This window comes from Sciurus vulgaris (assembly GCF_902686455.1).
Source record: "Sciurus vulgaris genome assembly, chromosome: 3".
In the NCBI taxonomy this organism is placed as follows: domain Eukaryota; kingdom Metazoa; phylum Chordata; class Mammalia; order Rodentia; family Sciuridae; genus Sciurus; species Sciurus vulgaris.
The window spans coordinates 114,644,352-114,666,440 of NC_136463.1; the positions used below are offsets into that span (position 1 = coordinate 114,644,352).

At 36.6% G+C, this 22,089-nt stretch overlaps 1 protein-coding gene across 1 annotated transcript in view; it reads right to left on the reverse strand.

Moving 5' to 3' along the window:
* The window catches only part of PLA2R1 (phospholipase A2 receptor 1), a 142,083-nt gene that overhangs the window by 32,678 nt on the left and 87,316 nt on the right, over nucleotides 1-22,089 (reverse strand). Inside the window, 8 exon segments of the mRNA XM_079131752.1 lie at nucleotides 4,638-4,777; nucleotides 6,515-6,618; nucleotides 7,086-7,150; nucleotides 12,464-12,621; nucleotides 13,090-13,125; nucleotides 13,749-13,881; nucleotides 17,049-17,133; nucleotides 20,295-20,440. Coding sequence (XP_078987878.1) covers nucleotides 4,638-4,777; nucleotides 6,515-6,618; nucleotides 7,086-7,150; nucleotides 12,464-12,621; nucleotides 13,090-13,125; nucleotides 13,749-13,881; nucleotides 17,049-17,133; nucleotides 20,295-20,440 — 867 coding nt within the window.

The window sequence follows — 22,089 nt, forward strand, 5'->3', positions numbered from 1 at the left end:
TTTTTGTTTGTTTCCTATAAAGACTTCATTACTTCCTGGGCTGAGGGAATGTATTTTTGGAAACTCAAAGGTAGTCAAGACTCTTAAGGGTGAAAAATTTCATGAAAAGATTCTTCTTGTGTGTACGTGCACTTTTTTTTTTTTTTTTTTTTTTCTTTTAGGAAAAAGGAACTTTTTGCCAGATATGTATATATAGGAGAAAATACAGTATGTACAGGTGCTATGGCTTGGATGAGTGTCCTGTCAGAGGTCTTTATGTGAAGTTTTGGTCCCCTGGGTGGTTGTATAGGAGGGTGCTGTGAATCTTTAAAGAAGTGGGGCCTTGTTGTGGGGATCCCTAGGTCACTGAGGGTGTCCCTTGAAAAGGACTGTGGGAGCCCAGTCTCTTCCTCTCTCTCTGCTCCTGGTTCAAGATGTCCTCACTCTCCTGCTCCCAGCATGCACTCCTGTCATTGCCATCTGCACCACGAGGGATGCAGCCAAGGGGCCGCCCCTGCCAAGCCCACACCACTGTGGACTCTGAACCTCCAACACTGTGAGCTCATACATCGTTTGATATGTTAATCACCTCGGGTATTCAATTGGAATAATGAAAAGCTAATCCAACAGGACTCAACACTGTGTGGTTTCAGTCATCCACAGAGGGTCTTGGAATGCATCCCTGTAAATGAGAGAGGACTCCTGTATGCCAAGGTGTAGATGACAGATGAGGAACTCTCTGGAATATTTCCCATTGGAAAATAAGGGAGAATTTTAAGGGAATACAGATCCAGAGGCGGAATTTAGCCATTCATGGGCAGAAGATGGCACCCTGTGTGGGACACAGGCACTATGACACTGCTTTAGTGAAGGGTCATCTTCTCATAGAGCCTGCTGTGACAGTATCCTCAGTAATCGAATCCTCCAATGGCTTGATGAAGTTGAGGAACCATGACTGTTGAGTTACCAGGCAAATATCGGCTGCGTATTCCAATAATTGATGGAGTTTTAAAAACCAGATCAGTTAAATCCAAATTTTCAGGATGCCACTCACATCTTGATATCTTTAAAAAGTTCTGCTGATGATTCTAAATATTTGATGGCAGCTGGGAACTATTGATGAACTGCTAGTTATCAATAATATATTTTTTTTATAACCTTGAGCTGCATGAGGGTGTTTTCACATGCTTCATGGCTAGCTTTAGAAGACTCTTCTACTCTCACAGTAGTCAAAAGGTGGAAATAACCAAAGTGTCCACCCACAGATAAATGGATAGACAAAATACAGTAATTCATAGAATATGCAAGGAGATATTATTCAACCACCAAAAGGAAGGCAGTTTTGATATATGCAAAAGCATGAATGAAGTTTGAAAGCACCATGCTACGTGAAATAAGTCAGACAACACAGTTCAAATTCATAGAGACGCAACATAGGTTAGAGTATTTGGGTATGGTGGCACACACAATAAAAATGCTTTAAAAACTAACTGTTGAAAATTTTAGGTTGGGGATGTAGCTCAGTTGGTAGAGTGCTTGACTTGCATGCACAAGGCCCTGGGTTTAATCTCCAGCACTACACACACACACACACACACACACACACACACACACACACAAATTTAGTAAAAGTGTCTTATTGAATATAAGTGATGCAATTTTCATAATAGAATGTAAAATTTACAACTGGTAGAAAGATTCTAAGTTTGAGAAAATGGGAAGTAATAGAAAGTACTAGCTATTAAAAATAGTATACTTCAATACTATAGTAAAACTTTAGAGAATAATTGTAGTATTCTAGAAAATATTGCAAAGTGCCACCAGGCTGATTTTATCAAGGGACTAAGCTGATGTGGCAATTCTTTTTATTATTATTATTATTGTTGTTGTTGAAGACATTATTTTTTAAAGAGCAGTTTTAGTTTCAGAACAAGATTAAGAGGAAGGTACAAAGATTCCCCATATGACCTCACTTCTGCACATGCAGAGTGGCACATTTGTCACAAGTGATAAGCCTACACTGATCAGTCATTATCATCCAAAGTCCACAGTTTTCATTGGGGGTCACTCTTGGTTTTGTTTGTTGTACAAGTTTGGACAAATGTATAATGAGATGTATCCCTCATTGAATGTCGAATAGAGTATTCCAGAGCCTAAAACCCCCTTTGTGCTATGCCTATTCATTTTTCCTCTCCCCTCAACCCATGGCAATCACTGATTTTTAAATTGTATTTATATAGTTTACTTTTCTAGAATGTCATATAGTGGGAATAATATATTGCTGTAGTACTTTCAGATTGACTTCTTTCACTTAGTAATATGCATTTAAGTTTCTTTCATGTCTTTTCATGGCTCTGTAGCTTCTTTTCAGCACTGAATGATAGTACATTGTCTGAATGTACCATAGTTTTTATTTGTTCTTTCAGCTACTGCAGGATATCTTGGTTTCTAAATTTGGTAATTATGAATAAAACTACTATAAATATCCATATGCAGGTTTTCATATAGATGTTATTTTCAACTCCATTAGGTCATGGTCAAGGAGTGTGGTTGTGGAATGTATGGTAAGAATATAATTGGTTTTGCAAGAACATTCCAGCTGTTTCCCTTGGGGGCTGTACCCTTTTGTGTTTCCAACAGGAATGAATGAGAGTTCTGGTTGCTTCACATCCTCATCAGCATTTGGTGGTGTCAGTGTACTAGGTTTTGGCCATTCTAACAGAAAGACTGAGTCCTACTGTTGTTCTAAGTTACATTTTGGAGAGCAATCCTTAAGTTCTAATACAAAGTGAATAGTATAGGAAAGGGTAGGACTATCAGATTCAGGACAGAAATGTGAGGTTAATTTTTGGTCTAATGCTTGTTTACTGTGAACTTTCAGAAAGGTCACATAATTTTATTCAATATGCAAATTGTGAATAGTAACCGTAGCTTTTAAAAATTCAATAAAATGAGAAATACATATGAAATCATCCAAGAAAGTCAGATAGTTAAGAGGTGGAAGCAATCTAAATGTCCACCAGTGAGTGATGAATGAATAAACAAAATGTTGTACATACATATGATGGAATATTATTCAGACTTAAAAAATCACTTATTTCAACTTGGACAAAACTTGAAGACATTATGCTAAGTGAAACTTGCCAGTTACAAAACAATAAATATTGTATGCTTCTATTTATGTAAGGTACCTAAAATAGTCAAATCTATAGAGACACAGAGAATAGTTGTTGTCTGGGGCCTTGGTAGGGTCAGGGAAAAGAATAGGAAGTTATTATTTAATGGCTGTAGAGTTTTTAGTTCTGCAGATCAAAAGCATCTGGAGACTCCTTGCACAATAATGTCAACGTACTTAACACTAGTGAACTGTACTTAAAAGTGGTTAAGATGGTAAATTCTATGTTATATGTATTTTACCACAGATTAAAACAATTTTAAAATCAGTGTGAAATATAGAGAGAGTGCTAAATAATTGTGTATAAAATCCAAGTGACTTTATGTTACAAATTAACAACGAGAGGTAAGTCACAAAGGAGAGAATGCCCTGCCAATGTAACTGAACACGCAGATTGAAAATTGGCTATCCACAATTGAAGACCAATTTCATATTAGCATATGAAATTATGACACAGTTTGGGTTTTTTAATTCTCTAGGAGTTAAACAATTATAATTTGGGATGCATTTTAATTACTTCCACCTAAGGCCTATAAAGTTATTTTATTACAAAACATAAGGAGTGGAAGGAAAGTCTAGGCCTTAATTGAAGGCAGTATCAGAAATAATAAATCTGGTTTACAATATCCCCACTGGCAATTTTTTTTTAAAATTCAATTCTGCATGGAAACATCGACTTTATGAGGCTCAAGATGACATTGACCAAGCTAAGTTATTAGTTCATCAATTTGCAGGTGCATAGAGCTCTTTGCTGATTCCAGGCAGGGAAGACACAAAAGGGGAAAATGGAGTCGTGGAGTCTGGAGTTCACAGCTCATTTGGGAGCAGATCCTAGACACACAGGCAAGCAGGCACATGTGTACACAGACATGCACGCGTGCGTGCACACACACACATCCTGCACATGAGCACATACTCAGGTGCACACACATACACCACATATACACATACATATGCATACACACCACATATGCATACACACCACATATGCACACACAATACACACACATCACATATCACATATGCACACACATGCATCGCCCTTGATGAAACATTCAGTATACTGAAGGGCTGTGCCGGCAGGAAGAACTGGACTGAGCATACAATGAGGAGTGGTGTCAAGGCTGTTTTCCTCAAAACCTTTTTGTTCTAAAAGATTTGTTCCTAAGTGGAAAGCTTCTCCAACTTCTTGAAACTTGGACAAGAGCGTTTCAGATCTTTGAATACCTAATATTTATATATATAACTATATAACTATATATATATATATATATATAGTTGTCAATGGACCTTTATTCACTAATTTATATGTGGTGCTGAGAATTGAGACCAGTGCCTCACACATGCTAGACAAGTGCTCTACCACTGAGTCACAACCCCAGCCTCTAACATGGTTTTTAAAAGTCACCCCAACCTTTTGATTACTTTCCAAAGTGAAAACCTACAACAGAGAAACTAAGGCGGCACTTGAAAACAATTTTACCTTAGAGTTAAAATATAGCCATCCTTTGGGACATGTTCCATGTTCTTTTGGTGTATCTTTCTCTTTCTCAATGATCCAAAACTTGGTTCGTTTACAAATACTAGGCATAGAGACTGAACAATCAGCACCACCCCAGAGTCCTGGAGGAGAGAGGGTTAGAAAGGGCTTAGAAACAGTGGGGACTCTTTGTAGGCACCCTCTATGCTATGCGACTGCTATGGTTTCTTTAAATCTAGAAATGGAATTGAATTTAATTACTGAGTACAGTGACAATGGCTAACTGGGAAAGGTGCTAAATCAGTAATTCTTAAGAATGTTAAAATTTTTGAATGCAAAAAAACAAAAGTAACTCAACTGAAATCCATAACTGATTAAAATCCTAAGCATATTTGACTTGTGTAGTATAATAATACTTAATACAGTAAGATTTTTGTTTTAAGATACTCAGCTTCAATGAACAGAGAAAAAAAGATTCTGAAACAACAAATGATCATTTCTACTTTTTTTTTTTTTGGAGAAAATGCAGGTTGAACATTCTCAATCCATAAATCTGAAATTGAAAACTTTTAAAACAATGACATAATGCTCAATAAGTTTCAGGTTTTGAAACTTCAGATTTCAGATTTTTGACTTATGGATGCTCACCTGGCAAAACCTATTCAAATATTCCAAATATATAAAACTCTGAAATCTTAAATATTTCTGGTCCCAAGCATTTCATGTAAGGGATGCCAACCTATATAATAATTTAGAAAATTAATTCAGGAACTTCTAAGAAATTAATAGTTCTCTAGTACTGACCCTTAACAAAAACAGACTCATGTCCACTGTAAGATATATCCTCAAGTCCTTATCCTCCTGAAAACTGATTTTTTTTTTTTTTAATTTACAAAAGTTGTTTTCAGAGTAAGTGTTATGGAGTGCATTTTATTAGCATTCAAGTAATAAATTCCAGAATAGGGCAGAATGCATGCAAATTGCAAGAGCAAGTTCAGGATTCTAGTATCAGAAATATAAGACAAAAAGATCCTGGAATGCTATTTTCAATGCAGATGAGCTGCTAGTCTCCCAGACTCACAAAACAGTCTTTTTCTGTAGGCTGTTGTGACACCTGCTGGCAAAAGCAAGCTGATTAACCACATGGTTTTTTCTTTTCCTAACTCTCTACAGAGGCCCTCCCACTAAGGATTGCTTTCCACGGTTTTTCCCTCTCCTGACTTGGGGCACAGGTTAGTTATGAATCTATTAGATTTGGGGATATCATGATTTTTAATTAGAAAGTGTGGGTGAGCAGGAGTGGAAAAGCAACCCAAGAAAAACCCCCAAAGCACTGTACTGATGAAAATAAGCCAGTCTTCAGCATCAATGTGGTTTTCAATCTAACTTGTAAACACTTGCTCTCCCAAAGCATGCTTGGTCAATGCCGGGTATTTAAAAAAAAAAAAAAAAAAAAAAAAAAAAAGCAAAAGATTGTGAATTGAATCAAAATTTTTGCTAAATGGGAAAATAGAAGTAAATTTCACCGAGGTTCAAGTTCTGAACAATTTTAGATTAGATACTAGAAATAGATAAAAAATGGTTCTACACTGAAATTTCATACAGAATCAGATTTACCAGGCACATTTTGTAACAGTCTCAGTGGGCCCATTTTGGTGCTGTTTTGGTTCATGAGGAGGGACTTATCCTCATGTAAATTATTTTCAAGGACATGGATTAAACAGAAGGAATGTCATTAAGCTTAATATTGATGAAATTAAACACAGCCAACTGAAAAGAAAAGTAACCAAACTCCTCACTGAACTGATGCAATCAAAAGGAGATTTCAAGCTTCCAGAAAAGTCTGTATTATAAACAGAATCAAGACTAAATAAAATAACCTGTTATGGAAGAAATGAAGCCACATCTCTGGCTCTGATTATTCACAGATATTTCTCTTTCTTTGTCCCAGTTCTGGTATATTATTGGTGATCCATCTCTCCAACTGTAGGAAAATTAAAGATTTTAAGCGCTTTTCATCTTGCATGTTTAATCTCCAACACCAGTTCTGGAGTTCTGTGGTATGAATTGAAGGTATAATATTTTATTAAATTTAGAAAAATACTCTTGTACAGTGAAGCATCTATAGTTAACAACACACTGTATTGTATAAACATTTTTTAAGAGGGTAGATTTTATGTTAAGTGTTCTTATCACAAAAATAAGCAAAGAAATAGGACGTGACAAAACTTTTGAAGGTGATGAATATGTTTATGGCATAGAATGAGGTGATGGTTTCATGGGTGTAGACTTTAAAAAATACTCACGTCTTTGCCTAGGGAAATGAAAATTTATAAGTTAAAGATAATGTTTGAAGGTTATTCAACAAATTGATCACTAAGATCTAGTCTAATCATTCTGTACATAAAACTTGTCAAACTAAATTAAGTGCAAATTAATCTAGGTTCATACTGAAATTCATCGTTGCCTCTTCCTTCTTGAAGTCCAATCCACCAATTTGCACCATACTTTGATAGCTATTAAAAAAAAGAAATAAAGAAAATGTCAGTATTTATTCTCCTTGTTTTCCCCTTTCACTAGTAAGATTAATGGAGTTGTGGCTAATAGCTTTCTATTCTTCAGTACTTCACCCAATTATCTAAGAAGGAGGATTTTTTGTAAGGTCTATGATCTTGAGAAAGCCTGAAACTTCATTATTCTAAAATATTCTCTCCTCATTATGAAGGAAAATTGGAATCAAACATTGAAATCATTTTAGTTTCGTACAACATGAAAAATAAATTTTCTAACTATAAAAGGGATTTAAAAAGTTTATTGTGAAGTAAAATAGAAGATGGATTCTTTTCCTGACTAAAAAATTAGTGTTTTTTTTTTTTTTTTTTTTCTTAGTGAATTTTAGAAGTTCATTGCAGGTGTCACATTTATTTGAAAAACAATTCAAGATAAAAAGACATCAATAGAATAAAGATTTTGAATATTAGGTGTTAGTCTCATTGTTAAGCTTTAAACAATATTAGCATTCAAACAGAGAGACAAAATACAGGACAAAAGAATATTACAGAATTCCAGTGTTTGACAACTAGAAAATTATCCATTATATATTTTATTTATTTTATGCTAGTTGTAATCACTCAGGCCTAAGCACAAAAAAGTATAAAATCAAAACAATCTACATGCATGTGTTTTTGCACACATAAACACACATTAGAGCTGATCAGAGAATTATAATTTCTTCTTTATCTACAAGAGAGAAAGAGGGAGTTTCTCTGAGCTCTTTAGTCAGTATTTTTATGGTGTGTGGGCTGTAGGTTTGTGTTGAAATGGAACTTAATTTTATAAGCTAAAAATCTGTTTATTTGAAGACATTACATATTTAAGTCTGCACTTATTTCTTTTGTAAAGATGGGAATAAATTTTAAGATATATTATTTTTTCATATGAATTTCAGGTCATCAAACAACAAAACCTAATAGCTTGCTAACATTCTGGTTTATAAATAGGTATATGTACTCCTTAAACAGTGTGGCTGTCTGCCATATCAGCAATTTGAGAATAATGCAAGGTGGAACAACTGTAATTTTGGATCCCTGAGGTGTTGTTTCATGGACATGTTCTTACATGCTGAATTTAGATTCCCATTGTCAGACTTGGGAATGGGTCCATTGAGACTGATGGGAACTTAGTGGGAGAACCACAACATGTTCTATCTAAACAGGTCTCCTATGCCACAATAGTGCAAATAGTCATGGCCTGACTGTACACTCCTCCAATTAAGGATATCTAAAGGGAAATGATAACTACTGCATCTTAAGTGGCATATTGATTACTATCTCAATTATGATAGGGTAATCTCCCACACAGCATATCATGGCCTGTTGAGATATGGCACAAAGTTTCACAGGACAAGCTAGAAGATACCCAGATGGAAAAATCCCCATGAAAAATGGATCTTTTATATTTTATCTTAGGTATAAGACCATGACAATAGAAACATTATTAATAAAAGTTTGTGAAAAGAAATGTGATATGATATGATCATGGATTTTATAAGATCAATTATGTTTTGTTGTACACAGGTAGGGTCATGTGGGAAGAATTTACCACAAAGATATAAAACACAACAGTCAATATATTTAATCTACTAAGAGATATAAGGAGTAACAACCTGTAATCTTTTAAAATATTTCCATAAAAAATGGCAAAACCAAGTCATCTTAAGAGTTTAAAACTAGGTTTTGGAGGAGGACTAATGGATTCAATATATAGTTTTATTTTAATTTTTTTTTTAAATACCTTTAGTTTGTCTGTTTAGTTTTTTTTATGTGGTGCTGGGGATTGAACCCAGTGCCTCACATGTGCTAGGCAAGGGCTCTACCCCTGAGCCATAACCCCAGACCCATTAATATATATTTTTAGATATTAGAAATAAAGTTTAAAAAATAATGGTAATAGATTGTTTTCATTTTGAAATGCAAATATCGCATAATATAATATAAAAATGTTAACTAAGTGAACTGATGCTAGGTGTTCATATCTAACAACTCTTAAGTCCTTGCTGCTTTTTACATATGGCATTAATCTAATTATCAAGATGACTCAACAAAGAAATACTCAAAATTCACTCTGATGGTGTCCTGTGGTCTTCTACTATTCAAAAAGTCTGGGAGAAAGCACTGACTTATTTCTTCCACGAGATGGAAAGATTTTGTTAACTTTTTTTCTTCAGATTTTAAAAACAGTACTAGGTTTCTGGTTCATAATTCTTTTAAACTCCAACTAAACATTATTTTTTTTTACAGCTCTAATCATAACTCTTCATAGGGAAACTATATAGAACACATTTGTAATTTAAAAAGCATTTAATTATTTACTCCAGTTCTTCCTACATTTATAGGATGGATGTGCCACATAGGCAGGTGGTGTGATCTCTACAAGTCTGGCTCCTTGTCCTTGAATAAAATAATTTCTCCTGGGTTGACTCATCGCAGTAGGACATTCTTAGGTATGGGATTTCTTACTTATACGTCAACAATTGCCATCAATACTACCATCACCTCCACCAAGACAAAGTGGCTAACATAGCAGACATAAGAATTGCTTGGAAATCTACAACTTTCATTTTTCTAATTTGATACTCTTTCCTCTTGGCCCCGGCTATAGGCTGAAGGTTTGTGTCCCCCAGGTTTACAGGCTTTAAGCCTAACCCTCCAAGGCCTTTGGGAAGATGGTTAGGGAATGAGGGTGGAGTACTGAGGAATGGGATTAGTGCCCTGATAAAAGGGACTCGAGAGATTGAACTCATTTTTGTCATGTGAAGACACAGTGAGAAAACAGCTATCTTTGGATCAGGAAGCAAGTCCTCAGCAGTCACTGAATTTGCCAGTTCCTGGATCTTAGTTTCCCTGCCTCCAGAAATGTGAGAAATAAAATTTTGTTGTCTCTGAGTCTCCTGCCTCAAGTCTATGGCAGTTCCTTATAACAGCCCAAATGGACTAAGACAGTCCTTGTTCCCCTTTCTTAGTCTCTACACTGTATGTCTTCCAATAAGTTTCTTTTGTGGCACAGCAGGCTATCCACATAGGGGTAGTTCCCCTCTAACATCGACGGGGCACTCTATATTCACATGGGCGTAGGTGGGGTGATAATTTTGCTGAATAAGGCACTGCAAGGTTTGTCTTAGATCAGAATCCTCAATGACATCATGGCACTGGCCGTCACTTCTCAAACTGCTAAACCCATGTGGCCTTGCATTCTCTTCTATGAGAGGTATCAACTTTGCTATCTCTGCTGCCTTTCTACCTCCTAAAGATTAGGAGATGAATTAAGAGGAAAGTCGAACAGGGAAGACCTACAGAGGTATCCAGGAGAGCTCAGCTCTGTTGGAAAAAACCCTTCACTCTTCATGTCTGAGACATAGCTGACAACCACATTTGGGGAGGGATTTTATAATGAGCATTTTAATATAGTGTAGACATTGTACTTTTATTCACCCTGGACACTACTGTTTTGTGGTCATAGGCAGCACAGTGTACAGTTTTTAAGTGATCTTGTAAGTCAGATGGTCTGGGTTCCTTTCCAAATGCCACTGTTTAGTTGCTGTGTATCCAAGTTGCTTAGGTTCTTTGGAGTCTTAGCTTCCTCATCTGTAAAATATACTAATAACAGACTTTCCACAGAAAGATTCAGTGGGATTAAATGTTAGTACTTAGCCCAGTGCCTGGCTCTGTTTGGTAAGTATTGCCAAATCACAACTTTTTGGAATGTGTACTTCGCTTGTTGATGGACTGGTTTTCAGCCATTCACCTGATTTCCTGTTATCACCACCTGGAGCTAAAATCTGGTATCTGGTTAAAGAAAGATGAATTTTCTGACATCATGGTATGTGTTGTGTTGATATTGAACATTACTGCTTTGTACTGTGCAGAGGTGGCAAAACAGTATATGAACCAATAATGGGAGCGTCCTGGCAGTAGGGGTTGTTCTGCTACTGAGTCTGTTAGGGACCAAGTGGTTGTCATCTAATCTCTGTATCTTGGCTTTTCCCTCATAAGGAGGTAGAAGTCCCAACTTGCCTGTACCTTGCTTGCTGCATGTGCAACACAAAGGATAAAGAAATGGAAAATCCCCATGAGCTATAGGAAAAGACATTTTCCTACAAGCTTAGGATGCTTTCATGTTTCATTTTAACAGTCAATTTATGAAGACATGAAAAGATTATTACAAGACTTAGGGAGATTATGAAATATAGTTAAATAAAAAAAAAAAAAAAAAAAAAAAAAAAAAAAAACGACTGGCTTTGTTTTCAAATGTTTCTTAGGGAGATTTAGGAGGGAGGTTTGCCCTCCTTGGAGCCGCCATGGTATTGTGCCCATTGTTCCCTTTTTTACTTACTGCATTCTCATTTTCAGCATCTTATTTTTATTTTTTTAATTTTGGAAAAAATTGTCAGATTAAGTTTGTGTATTTACCATGTGTAACATGATGTTTTGAGGTATATATGTATATATTTTCTATTTGTGTGTATGTGTTATCTCCAGCTTCTTTGAAAACAGACTGTCTCCTACATTTTTATGTCATGGACAAATCTCATAGTGCCTGGAACATGCTTGATGCTTAGAAACAAAAAATACTGCAGATATGCATTGAAAAACTATTCTATTCCTTGACAGTTTATTTTATTATTTATCAGGTCAGTTCTTGTATGTTCCTAGTTCCTCAAAGGATTCAGGCTAGTCTTTATCTTATGTTGAAAACCGTAATTTTCTGTATGTTGAATCTTTACAAATTTAAAAGTCATATATTCATGTAAGATTTGAAACTTCAAAATTGTTATCCCTCCCACCAAACCAGGGATTCCTCCTCTCTCATTTGAGCTTTATTTTCCTTCATTGCATTTATCCATTTATGTTTTTCTAATGTACCGTGTAATTCTGTTTACTTGTATTGGTTATGGTTTTTCTTCCCGGACTAGACTATAAACTCTATAAAGGCAGGAATTTTGGTCAGTTTAAATCTCCACTGGAATCTTAGTCCCTAGAGAGCACTCAATAAGTATGTATTAAATAATCAGTGTACTCACAAAAAACAAACTTTACTTTTTCCTTAATGTTGCTAATGAATAATGAGATGTGAAATGATTAAGCAACATAGTAAATCTCTCTATATTATTTTCTCTTAATCTCTATAACTGGAAGAAAAACAGTTCTCAAAATCCATGGCTTTTACTGAAATTTAAATGAATTTCTGAAGTCAAATTTAAAAAAAAATCCTGCACAAGGACAGAAGAAGGTGCTAATGAGAAATTCTCTAGGTGAATTATATTCAAGTACCATTCTTATTTTGCTGTGGATGAATTCTTGCTCATGTGCAGAATGAATTGTGAGAAGATCACTGCGTAACCAGCCACAGACAAACTCAAAGGAGGACCACTCTGAGGCATAGGTATGAAAAAGGTACTCTGCATTCTGATAAAAGAGCCAGGGCGCATCTGAAAGAAAAATCAACCATACAAACGGTGCCAAATCTGTTGAGGGATGTAATGCACATGTAACAGGGGTATGCTATGATTGACCCCAAATCTGCAATTTGGTCAGGGTATACACACACACACACAAACATAATCACAGACATGCACACATATAGATACATACATGATTTGCTTTTTTTTGGTCCACATAATACAAGAAACTTACACTAGTATTCAAAGGTCAGGGATGGATGATATTTTAAAGTCATGTGTTATGAAAATGGGATAAAGTTATGATATTAGTCTTCAATCATATTTAATGACAATTAATTTATTAATTATTGACTTATTAATTTGAACAAATTAGCTCTAGATTAGCATAAGAAAAGAGAGACTCAATGGGAGGAATGTGATATTATAGTAAAGGTACATAATAGCACTTAGATGGTTTATAATTAGAAATTTGAGAAATGCCAGGGTAGTTCTTACCATACTGGTACCAGGGTGGAATCTTGGGTCTCACATCTGCAAAGTGAAAGCAAACCACCTTGACTGACCTTTCTTCACAGGTATCTCTGACTCACTTCAGCTCTACACATACTATATTTCACTTCACCTTTAAAAAAAAAATCATGTAAAAACCAGGTGCTTTGTGCTGTTTGGAATATATGATCAGTGCAAGTTACATCTTGAATAGGAGTCTCCAGAGAGGTTTCTTTCTTTTTTTTTTTTTTTTTCCAGAGAGGTTTCTGATTCAAGAAGAAAGGACATGAACATTTGCCAAGAGCCTACTGTGTATCACATGCTGTTCTAGGTGCTTCTACTCACTCATGGTCCAATTAATCCTATTTGCTTGTAATATCAGAGTGATATTTCTTTCCAACCATGCATGCATAATAAATATTCTGCAATATTGGTTGTTTGCCTTAATTCCCAAGGGACTAATGGCATAGAGCTCTGGTGATATCTTTCATCAGTTCCCTGTGATATAGTATTTATTAAAATAGTGCAACTTGCTTCATTGTGCAGGTCATTGGCATTGTGGTTCAGCATGCTTAGATTTTTGAATCTCTGTATCTCTTCACTTGGGGAAGTGCCATACACATTATTAGCTCAAACATAAAGTAAAGATCTTATTAATATTTTACCTCTTGGGATTTTGCAGATCCATTCATGTCGGGAACCACAGTGTGAGGGCAGCAATGTTTTGTTTGCTTTATACACAGCACAATTTCTTGCATCTTCTTCAAAATAAATATTGTCTAAAAATGAAGAGACAACCTGCAGCAGATGAAGTTTGTTATTCCTTAATGATGGAAGTTTCAAAAGATCAAAAAAGAATACCGTGCACATAATCATCATAGATTTCTAGAGGAAACTTCAGAAATGTTTGCATGTCATTCCAGTTAAGAGTTGTTCCACATTTGTGAAGAACAAGCTAATTAATGTTTAGCAGTTTTTCTTAAAGATGCTTTTTCTTAAAAAGAGGCATGCTACTCCTTTCTCTAGAAGGAAGAAATCTGGTGCAGGCTTTGTTCAGAGCCTGCACTATTTTCTAACTGGCGGGATGGATTAGTCTCACCCTGGGATCCTGGGTAAACTTCTTAGAGGCTCAGGGATGGGTCAGATCTGGGCATCACCTTTGATGTTGGCTCCTTTGTGTATATGCTAAGCTTTAAGTCTTTCATAACTATATTCTAAGCCATAGCTAGCTTTTCAATCAGAAAACTACCCAAAATTTCCATGAGTGACCACATAAGTCACATAATTCCCAAAATTAGGTTTAAATATTCAACCTTCTCAACTATTTAATGCTTACCTGAGAGAAGAGTGAATGGACCACAAGTAAAATTGGGATAAAAAACTGGAAAAATAGAGGATGTTTTTAAACCATTTATACTCCTCCTCAAATATGTACACAGCCATGCAACAATTTACCTAACATATATATGTATCTATCCTCAGGTGCAGAGACTGTTGTGAATTCATTCCGTCCAGCAGGAAGTGATGAGGAGGCTCAGTCTACAGTTTCATGGCCTTTTTCTCATTTTTTTTCCTTGACCAAATAGTCTTTTCTCTTCCTATTACTAATGAATTTGTTTTATTAAAATAAAACAAACTATTCTCAACCTCTATGTAGCATGCTTGTTTTTTAAAAAAATTATTTATTTATTTTTAAAATTTTTTGCAGACTGCATTTTGATTCATTGTACACAAATGGGGTACATCATTTTGTTTCTATGGTTGTACACGATGTAGACTCATACCATTCATGTAATCATACATGTACAAAGGGTAATGATGTCTGTCTCATTCCACCATTTTTCATACCCCCACTCCCTCTTGCATGTTTAGTTTTTAAAGTGCTGTATTGTTTTTAATGCCTTTTCATTTCGGGTCTCAGTTTCTTTGTTAACAAATTGATGGGTGCAGCTGGGTGAGCTCTAAGATGTCTTTTCACTCTTGTTCTGATGCACTTTCCAAAGAAGCAACATTGGAGTGTGTTATGGTTTGGATGTGAGGTGTCCCCCAAAAGCTCACATGTGAGACAGTGCAAGAAAGTTCAGAGGAGAGATGATTGGGTTGTGAGAGTCTTAATCCAATCAGTGATTTAATCCCCCTGATAGAGATTAACCGAGTGGTAGCTGAAGTGGTGGGGTGTGACTGGAGGAGCTGGGAATTGGCCCGTGGCTTTGGGTGTATATTTTATATTTGGCCAGTGGAGTCTCTCTCTGCTGTCTGATCATCATGTGAGCTGCTTCCCTCTGCCACACTCATCTGCCATGATGTCCTGCCTCATCTCGAGCCCCAAGGAATGGAGCCTGCTTGTCTATGGACTGAGACCTCTGAAGCTATGAGGCCTTAAATAAACTTTTCCTCCTCTATAGTTGTTCTGATTGGGTCCTGTTAGAGCAGTGAAAAAGCTGATTGAAAAAGAGCAGAAATATTATTATTATTATTGTTTTTTTAATTAGCATGCCTCTATCATTTTTTTCCAATTAGAAGCACAGATTTTTTTTTTTTAATAAATTCCTTCCTAATTACAAATTTGAGTCCCAACTATGTAGTGGACTTTTTTCTATTGGTCTTTACTATTTCAAAGTTTGGCAGCTGATATTTTGCCAACCAGGAAATATCATAATATTGTGACTTTGGAGTCAAACCACCTATATGCAAATCCTGACTCTCCTCTGCATTATTTTGGGCAACCTACTCATCCTTTGTTGCCTACTGCAGCGAGCCATTGTAAGGATGAAATGAGATCATGTCGGAGTACATTCCGCTCAGTATGTGAAACACTGTGGAGGCTCAATAAACAGCAGTAGCATTAAACGTTCACTGCAGGCTCCTTGTTTCTCAGGTGAAACTGAATAACTTGATTTTGCACGTGCCCTAGGATGGATCCATTTTGGTCTCAGATATTATATGCTTCAGTATTTCCACTGCCTTGGGGGAAAATGTGAGAATTCCTCATTGCACTTGAGGAAAGAACTCAGTGATGAATTCTCCCTCTCCTTCGCATAGGTTTGCAAGTAATGAGACTGACTGAATAGCAATACTTTTTTTTCCCCCCCTTCTGGAACAATTTGTTTCAGCTGAGAAGGAGGTGGTATTTCTAAGGCTAACATTTCTGTCATTTTAGAGTGAGTGTGTTAGTGTCAGCTTTTCATCTCTGTGACCAAAGTACCTGACCAGAACAACTTAGAGGAGGGAAAGTTTATTTTGGTTTTCAGTTTCAGAGACAAGTCCATGGTGGGCTGAATCCATTGCTGTGGGCCCAAGGTGAGGTGGAAGAGCATGGCAGCAGGTAGCTGCTTAGGACATGGCAACCAGGAAGCAGAGAGAGAAAGAGAGAGAAGGAGGAGAAAGGGCCATAGGAAAAATGCAAACTTCCAGGGCAGGACCCCTAGTGACCCTCCTCCTTCAGCTTCACCCACCTGCCTCAATTACCTAGTCAGTCCCCTCAAAGTAGGATGGACTGGTTAAGTTGCAGCTCTGACCATTTAATCATTTCACGGCTGAATATTCCTGCATTAACAGAGGAGGACATTGGGGACACTTCATATCAAAACCATAACTGTGAGATAAACTAAAAATGGTTCTCCAAAATAGTCTCCTTTTCATTGTGACATGACAAGGATCCCATGCTGACAGTCAGGCACTATGCAGGCTAGGAGGGGTAGGGTAAAGGAAGTCTGGCATTACTTTTGGGAGATTTTGTTTTCAGAATGAGAAACTATAGGCATCTCAGAACAATCTGGTTAGTGAAGGTTTCCCAGGACCTTGACAAAATAATTCTTTTGGTACCATGGTCCAGTGCAGTGTGTCATGGGAGATAAGGGTCATTATTTGTAGGAATCACTTAGAAAACTGACCAAGTTTACCAAGTGGTTTCAGGGCCACTTGTTTTGAATTCAACTCCTTTTGCTCAGTTCGGGAAGACTTACAGGAGTTCCATCAGACCATTCCCATGAACCAGCACTTAGTGGGTTTCTTTTATTAAATCCAATCCAGAACTGCCTTTCTTCTGTCCTAGGAAGAGAAGAAACAAAACGTTGCCTTTCTGATCAAATTTACATTATGTAAAAGGTTCAAAAATCTTTTAAAAAAATATTTATGTGTGCAAGAAACAACTGATGTTACTGGCAGGACTGATTCAGTCAACAAAAACTTATTGAATATTTTTAATGGCAAATCCTGTGCTACAAAATGAGCTGATTAAGATTTAGAGTCACATCCTATTTCTCTTGGTTTGTGTGGCTTATTCACTGGTGATATGCAGGTGGAGGAAAGTCAGTGCATATTGAGAACATGGGTTTCTCATCAGAAATGGTGATGCCTCTTCAGTCAGGATGAGGACACACGAAAGCATGTTGGGAAGAAATTTTGGAAAATCTTTTTCCTAGAGGACTTTTTACTACTTTACTCCACTTACTACTTCACTATTTATACTAATTTTCTATGCTTTGATTTGTTGCTCTTTTGTCAAATTTTCATGTATTCTCTGAAAGTTAATCACCATCATTCCACTTAATAAAAGGTACACAGTAGGCTTTTTTTTTTTTTTTTTTTTTTTTAAGATTTCAACATAAATAATTGTATAGCAAATCAGCCTGGGCCATGGTAGATTAGCTTCAGCAGTTACCACTGGTTTAGACTTGGCAAGAAGCTCCACAGAGAATCATCTTCCCTCCTATTAGGCAGAGTACAAATATGTCAAATCTCAGAGTACTCAATAAATCAAGCAATAAAGCCTAATTGTACAATGAACCATCTCACTAAGATAATTTTCTGAGAATAATTTTGAAGAATTAAAGATTTAAAAGATTCAGAAGTCATGACAGATGCTTTATTTTCCTTAGGGCAGAGAAGCAAGCCTATTCTGAAGCACTGCTTCTCAGATATTTGAGTTACTCTGCCTGAATGATACAAATTAAAGTCCAATGCAACTTAGAAAGTCTGAGCCATCATTGTGCCTATTGAGGTGACACAGTGTATCCAAGGTTGTAAGAAGGTGAGAATGACTGCCCTAGGGTTAAGCCAAGTCCATTAATCACCAAACAGGCTGGAAATCCACAACATTCTCCCCAGGCTGAGAACTCTTGTTTTCTTTCCTCACTGAATTCAGAGTTCTTCATTTTTCTTGCTATATCTTTGCTCAGAGAAGACAAGTTGATATGTACTTTCTCTTCATAAATTCCCCAACACTGTATAATTTAAAAGCAAATACTATGTACAGGATTTGACTGAAATCCCTGGATAATCTGTACAAAAATTAATTAAAACATACATTATATAGTTTTTATGATTAGTTGCTGAAGATCAATGATTTGATAGATGCTTGGCTACTAGAAATTACAAGTGTGAGAATTTATGTAAACAGAAATGACATAATGATATTTAATTTTAAGATAGGCCGTTTGCATGTGTTTGTTTTATCTAGCAAACCTCTCCAAAATCAAAGGGTAGAATATGCAAGTATGTTTTATAAGGAACTAAAGTAGCAAAGCATGGCACAATTCATCACCCATCCCTTGTATCTGTGACCCCACACCTGTAATCCCAGCAACTGGGAGGCTGAAGCAGGAGGATCACAAGTTCAAAGTCAGCCTCAGTAATTTAGCGAGGCCCAAAGAAACTTACAAAGACCCTGTCTCAAAATAAAAAGTAAGAAGGGCTGGAGTGTGACTCAGTCATTAAGCACCCCTGGGTTCAGAATCTAGAAAAAAAATCCAGTTAACCAGGAAGTTTCTTAAACATTAGCCTCAGAAAGTCTGAGTTGGCACCTCTGATATGGGACCAAAGTGTGGTGATTGGCCAGGCTCTGGAACCACAACTGTTAGGGACTAGCAGTTTTGGTGGGATGTTAATAAATGTTTTCAAAAAAAGGGATTTTGCACTGGGGCACAGTGGCACTGCCTGTAATTTCATCCACTGATGAGGCCGACGTGGGAGGATTGCAAGTCAATGCCAGCCTGGGCAATTTAGTGGGATTCTTCCTGGAAATAAGAAAGTAAAAAGGGTTGGAGATGTATGCAGCTCAGTGCTCAGTGGTATGTGTTGAAATCCTGGGTACAATCCTGGGTACCACACCAAAAAAAAAAAGAAAAAAAAAAAAAAAAAAGGAAAAGTTTCAACAGAGGAAATGCTTCTTTCTAAAATCTTAGTAATAATATACATAGCAAAACAATAATACATGTAGCAAATTTCCAAGATTGCACATTGTTTTGCAATCATATTTAACCACATAACACCTTTTCCCCATGGAATACTACATCAAACTACATGGGGGAGGTCATCAAAACTCCCATCTTTAGGACTGAGAATGTGGTTCAGTGCTTACCTAGCATGCACAAGTCTCTGGGTTCAATCTAATGATAATAAGATTAATAAGATTATGTCTGTCCTGTATTCCCTTACCATTAAAAACACACAAACTCCCACTTTAAGGTGATTTTTGTAAATGCTGAAGATGAACAATTCCATAGATGCTTCATGGGATTGTCCTGCAAGGAAACTTATGGGGAAGGACAGAATTTTCCTCAAAAAGTAGTTCTGTGTTAACCCAAGACCATTAGTTTTTTTTTTTTTTTTTTCAGTTCAAAATAATTGAGTTTCTCACTCCATGAAATTCAAGATTGTATGAAGTTACAAATAGACACCAATAAGTGAATGCCTCTTTCCTCAAATTAAGAAATAGGGGTTGGATTGGATTTTTTAAAAAATACTAGTTCTTCCCCCCACCCCCAAAATCTTAAGTAAACTCCTTTTATATAGAAAATAATTAGCAATGGAGTTGACTGGAGCTGCTCTGGTGGGTCAGTTAGCAAGGACCTAGAGCTCTGTCCATTTGGGCCTTTCTGTTTTTTGGGTCTGGGACCCTTGGGGTACTTCGACACTTTGAAAATCACTAAGCTGGATATCTACAAACCTGATTTGAGGTACACAGAAAACATTTCAAATATCAAAACTGTCATGACTTTGTTCTTTGTTTTATGGAATGTGAGCTTGATACAATATAAATATAAAACTGTGTGTGTGTAGACTTTTTTTCACAACTAGTGACTAGTTGGTTTTAGGCTTGAAACAAATACTGGAATTTTGAACAATTATTTGGGATACTCACCCCTAAAATGCCATTACTAGGAGATGGTCTATTCAACTGTAATTTTTCAAAATTAACAAATACTTGCCGATTAAATTTTGAATGTAAAAGTTCATTCACAAAATTTTCTTCCTCAATATGGGCAAAGCTTGCAAGATGAGCTCCAAATTCTTCACAAAATGCCTCAGCTTCTCTCCATGTTCTTTTCATCAGAACTTTTTCAATGTGAAATACCTGCATAATAAAAGAAAATTGTTAACACTGTGGTGGATTGGGTGTGGCAATTTGCTTCTGCTTAAGGAAATAATAGTAGTATATTTTTTATTGTTCTTTTCCTTTTGTGATACTGGGAAGGAACTCAGGTCTTCTCCCATATTAAGGAAACCCCTACGTTATTATTTATTGAAAGCTTGACCTTTCATGGAAAGGAAATAGAAATATCATTTATTGAAATAGAATGTGCATAGTCATTGTAAAACTATTGGCTCATTTTATCCTTACAACCATTCATTAGGAGAATATGAATAAAGCTCAGTTTTATAAATGAACTCATTGAAGATTTTTATAAAAAAATAAACCCTTAATCTCCTATAACTTACATATATGACTGTCTGGCAAAAGATTAGAAAGGTTGGGCTAAGAAAGGTTAAGAATTTCAGGTCACACAGCTACAAATGGGCAGAGCTAGGATTAGCCCCATGACTCCTTGCTTCCTGAATCCATGAATTTCTATCCCAGTAGATCGCCTTCTGACAAATTAGAATTAGCAGAATGTTATGGAATATTCCCCAAATGTGTTGAAGGCTTGGTTTCTAGCTGGGGATACTGTTGGGAGGTGGTGGAAACTTCAGGAAATGGGGCCTAATTGGAAAAGGTGGGCCACTCTGAACATGCCTTTAAAGGGTATATTTTGTCCCTGGGTGCTTCCCCCCACCCCTCTATCTGCTTCCTGGTAGATTTGTTCTGCTATTCCCTCCCTGCCATGATGTTCTGCCTCACCACAGATGTAGAATTAAGGAGGCCAAGTGACCATGGACTGAAACCTCTGAAATAATGAGCCAAAATAAATTCTTCCTTTTAAAAAGTGGTTTATTTCAGGTATTTTGTCACAGCAACAAAAAGCTGATTAACATTCTGAATGATCATGAATCTCGCTGACCCATGGCAAGAAATGAGACACAAGGCCTGGGGCCCAGGGCAGGTATATTTATAGGGTCTTTGGGTCTTTGCTGAACTGGCAGGATGCAGTGGTTTGGTTATGTCTAAATTATCTGCTATTTCTCTGCTATCTTCATAGTATCAGGAAGAAACTGGTTGAAGGGAGGGTCTGCTTTTGACTTTAAGATCAGGGTGAGGGACTAAAGACCCAGAGCTTCTGATTCTGGGCCTCTGCATCCTCCCAATTTTTAAATGCCTAGTACTAAGCCTGAACCTCTGATGTCAGGCAGATACACCCTGCAGCCAGCCTTCACCAGGCTCTGATTTGCTGAGACCAGAATGAATAGCTTTCCAAGTCCTGTGGACCACAGCACAGCCTTTCCATCTTTTAAATTATATGTCAAAACTTGCCTCCTCTGGGAACATCTTCCTGAATCACTCTAAATTCATAAATCCTACCACCATGCACATCAAGCACACCATGCATTTGTTGACACATCAGGATGATAGATAGTAGAAAAAGTGCTGGACCAGGAATCTGAAGACCAGGGATTTATTCCAACTCTGTCAATAAATAATTGTGATCTTGTGCAAATCACTTCATCTCACTAGCCTCAGTTTACTCATTTCTAAGGTTTACCTTATTGCTCTATGAGGTCATGTATGGGCCTCTTATTCTATGATTTCAGTGTAGGATTTTGCATGTGTACATTTAAACAGAGTGC